At 63.7% G+C, this 3,153-nt stretch overlaps 2 protein-coding genes across 2 annotated transcripts in view; both read left to right on the top strand.

Moving 5' to 3' along the window:
* Positions 1 to 845, top strand: part of ACA1_268770 (HEAT repeat domain containing protein) — a gene marked incomplete at both ends in the record, with an annotated part of 11,881 nt that extends 11,036 nt beyond the window's left edge. The window contains 2 exons of the mRNA XM_004341534.1: positions 147 to 363; positions 538 to 845. Coding sequence (XP_004341582.1) covers positions 147 to 363; positions 538 to 845 — 525 coding nt within the window. The remainder of the gene's footprint in view (positions 1 to 146; positions 364 to 537) is intronic.
* Positions 846 to 1,147: 302 nt separating this feature from the next.
* ACA1_268760 (protein kinase domain containing protein) overlaps positions 1,148 to 3,153 on the top strand; it is a gene marked incomplete at both ends in the record, with an annotated part of 4,914 nt that continues 2,908 nt past the window's right edge. The window contains 9 exons of the mRNA XM_004341533.1: positions 1,148 to 1,154; positions 1,306 to 1,503; positions 1,662 to 1,798; positions 1,992 to 2,043; positions 2,184 to 2,196; positions 2,318 to 2,358; positions 2,485 to 2,547; positions 2,746 to 2,809; positions 3,005 to 3,087. Coding sequence (XP_004341581.1) covers positions 1,148 to 1,154; positions 1,306 to 1,503; positions 1,662 to 1,798; positions 1,992 to 2,043; positions 2,184 to 2,196; positions 2,318 to 2,358; positions 2,485 to 2,547; positions 2,746 to 2,809; positions 3,005 to 3,087 — 658 coding nt within the window. The remainder of the gene's footprint in view (positions 1,155 to 1,305; positions 1,504 to 1,661; positions 1,799 to 1,991; positions 2,044 to 2,183; positions 2,197 to 2,317; positions 2,359 to 2,484; positions 2,548 to 2,745; positions 2,810 to 3,004; positions 3,088 to 3,153) is intronic.

The raw sequence follows: 3,153 nt of genomic DNA, 5'->3' as shown, positions 1-3,153 counted from the left end.
ACTCCCACTCCCCCCCCAACACCCAACACCCAACACCCAACACCCAACACCCAACACCCAACACCCAACACCCAACACCCAACACCAACACCCAACCCTCCTCCACCCATCCACCCATCCATCCATTCATCGTATCCTCGGTGCAGGCGGGCGAGAGCCGAGCGTCGTCGTTGCCGCTCTACTACCTGCGTACGGCGGCGCCCCACGCGGGCCTCCTCCTGCACCGCCTTCCGCAGGGCGTCGTGGTCGCCGCCGCCATGGAGGCCGACGCGCCACAGGCGGGCGGCGACAAGGCCACCTCGCTGTGCCTGCAGGCCACCCGGCTCCTCCTCGCCCTCTGGGCCTTGTGCCCGCGCGAGCAGGGTACACCACGCCCACCACCACGACCACCACCACGGCACCAGCCACCACCACGACCACCACCACGGCACCACCAGCCACCAGCCACCCATCTCTACCTCACCCGCGGGCGGAGGTCCTTTTCTCTCTCTTTTTCTGACACGTGGCCGTGCGTGCGTACCCGTTGGTGTGTGGCAGGCGAGGGTGTCATGGGCCTGCTGGTGGCGGGTCTTGTGGCCCAGCTGCGCGAGGAGCAGGACACCGGCGGCGGCGGCGGGATGGGGGCCGGGCGTGCACTGGAGGTGCTCACGCAAGTGGGCGCCGCCCACCCTGCCGCCTTCAAGCAGGCCGTGGGGTGCCTGCCCCCGGCTCCGGCCCTCCGGCTCCACTCGGCCGTGCGCTCGGCTGCGCTCTCCTCCGCTGCCCGCCAGCCGGGGACACGCCACACAACCGGGGCGGCGGCCAGCAAGGCCCCCCGCCTGGACTTCTCCCGCTACAACTACTAACGAACTAGTTTGTAGTTAGTGGCTGTCCTCCTCCCCCAGCCCCTCTCCCCTCAACCTGAATGAACTCTGCCCCAACACAACAACAACAACAATAACAAAACATGCCCGCCCCCGGCCAGCCGCTGCTGTGCACCGTCGTGTGCTGTCAGCAAAACGAGAAAAGAAAAGAAAAAACTGTTCCAGAAGGAAATCACGTGAGGTACCAAAAACAGATTATTGGCCTTGGTGCAGTTGGTTGGTTGGCGCGTGCAAAGGGGCGAGGAGAACACCCACGAGCAGGGAACACGACAGCACCACGAGAGATGAGGCGTGCGAGCATCTCCTGTATCTCCCTTCTTGGCCGTTTTTTGTTTTGTTTTGTTTTATTTTGGGCTTTGCGTGCTGGGGGGGGGTTCTTAACGTGCGCGCGCGTCGCGCTTGTGTGATGGTGTGGTGGTGTGGCGCGAGGGGTGAAACACAGCTGCGCAGGGGGAGGGGCAGCAGCGGAAGAAGGTGTACGCGAATGGCTCGTGGTACATCGGCAGCCTCGACGGGAAAGGCCGGCGGCACGGGCGCGGGGCCATGGTCTTCAAGGATGGCACCTACGAGGGTGATTGGCGTCACGGCAAGCAGACAGGCGTGGGCACCTACGTGTGGACCTCCGGCTCGCGCTACCAGGGTACCCTACGCGCCCCGCGGCGCATGCGCATGGGACGTGTGGACGTTTGCGCGTTCAATGCCGCCGCGAGAGACCCAGTCCTCACACGCTACACATATGCCCGTGTGTCGTGTGTGTCGTGTGTGTGTCGTGTCATGTGTGGTTACTCCTCCGTGCAGGGGAGTGGCTGGATGGCCGGTTCGAGGGCAAGGGAACTTATACGTGGCCCAGCGGGGCCACCTACACGGGGCAGTGGAAGAATGGCCGCAAGCACGGGCAGGGCCGCTTCCTGTGGGCCAACGGGACCTTGTACGAGGTACGCCGACCCGCCCTTTGCTTGCCCTGCATCTGCGCTGGCCCGGCCTGGTCTGCCTTGCATTGGTCACATGTGGCTGGCGGTGGTGGCTGGTGATTGGCGGTGATGTGGTCTGATCGACGACGGATCTGTTTTGTATGGGGGGGGGCTGTGCAACGGGACGACACGACGTGTATCGTGAGTCGTGCCACAGGGCCAGTTTCAGGAGGACAAGAAAATGGGCTTTGGCGAGTACACATCTGGATGTACGCCCCCTCCCCATGCGGCGCCATGTGGTGGCATCGTAGCTGGCTGGCTGGCGATTGGCAGTCTTTGCGTGCTCCCATTCACTTCGGCCCTCCCTCTCTCTCTCTCTGTGTCGTGTGTGTGTGTTTCCTTTCGTCAGCGGACAACACCAAGTACGCCACGTCCCCCTCTCACCCGGCGCCTCCCTCTCTCGCTGCTTGCTTGGTGCTGAGCTGCGTGCTTCCGGTCCTTCGCGTGACCTCCGCCGCGGTGGTGGTAACTGGCGGGGAGTAGGTACATCGGGGAGTACGTCGACGACAAGATGCACGGCGAAGGTACGGAACGATCCACCCCCGCCCGCCTCGTCACTTGTTAACGCGGCGACACCTTCGGTCTTCTTCGCGCACCCGGGCCGGCTGCAACTGACGACGGTGTTGATGTGCGTGCGTGCGTGCGTGCAGGGACCTACCTGTTCAGTGACGGAGCGCGCTACGTTGGACAGTTCGCCAACAACAACTTTGATGGTGCCCTCCTCCCTCCCCCCCAGCAATGCGGGCCGCCGCCTCACGGAGTGGCCATCGTCGTGTTTCTTGGACCCGGCATCCTCTTTTCTGGATCCTCTACCGACGCGTTGTCGTGTTGTGGTGTTGTCGGGACGTTGGTCGTGTTGCCGTGTTGTGGCGTGCACGTACGTGCGTGTGTGCGTGCGACGTGGCACGTAGGGGTCGGGTGCTACACCACCCCGGATGGTACCAGCTACGTGGGCCAGTTCAAGGACGACCAGCGGTACCGCCCCTTTCCTACCGTAATATTGCCATCATAGTCGTTGTAGTTCAAACATTGGGGGGCGGGGGGGGGTCCCCAATTCCCTCCACTCCGGCAAGAGAGCCCTCTTTCCGTACACTCACCCGTGTGATCGTGGGCTGGCTGGGGGCGGGGTGCGTCAACGGACGCAATGGCCGATGGTGGGCGTTGGGGTAGGCATGGGGTGGGCTTGCTGAAGCCTCCGCACCTGGGCACCTTCAAGGTGCGCTACATCCGCGGCAAGATCGTGGAGCACCAAGGTACGCACCTGCACCAACCTTCCTCTCCCTGCGCGTACCTTGATGCCTCTCTCTCTCTCTCTCTCT

Source organism: Acanthamoeba castellanii (assembly GCF_000313135.1).
Source record: "Acanthamoeba castellanii str. Neff unplaced genomic scaffold scf7180000084770, whole genome shotgun sequence".
NCBI lineage: Eukaryota > Discosea > Longamoebia > Acanthamoebidae > Acanthamoeba > Acanthamoeba castellanii.
This window is presented reverse-complemented; position numbering and strand designations above follow the sequence as displayed.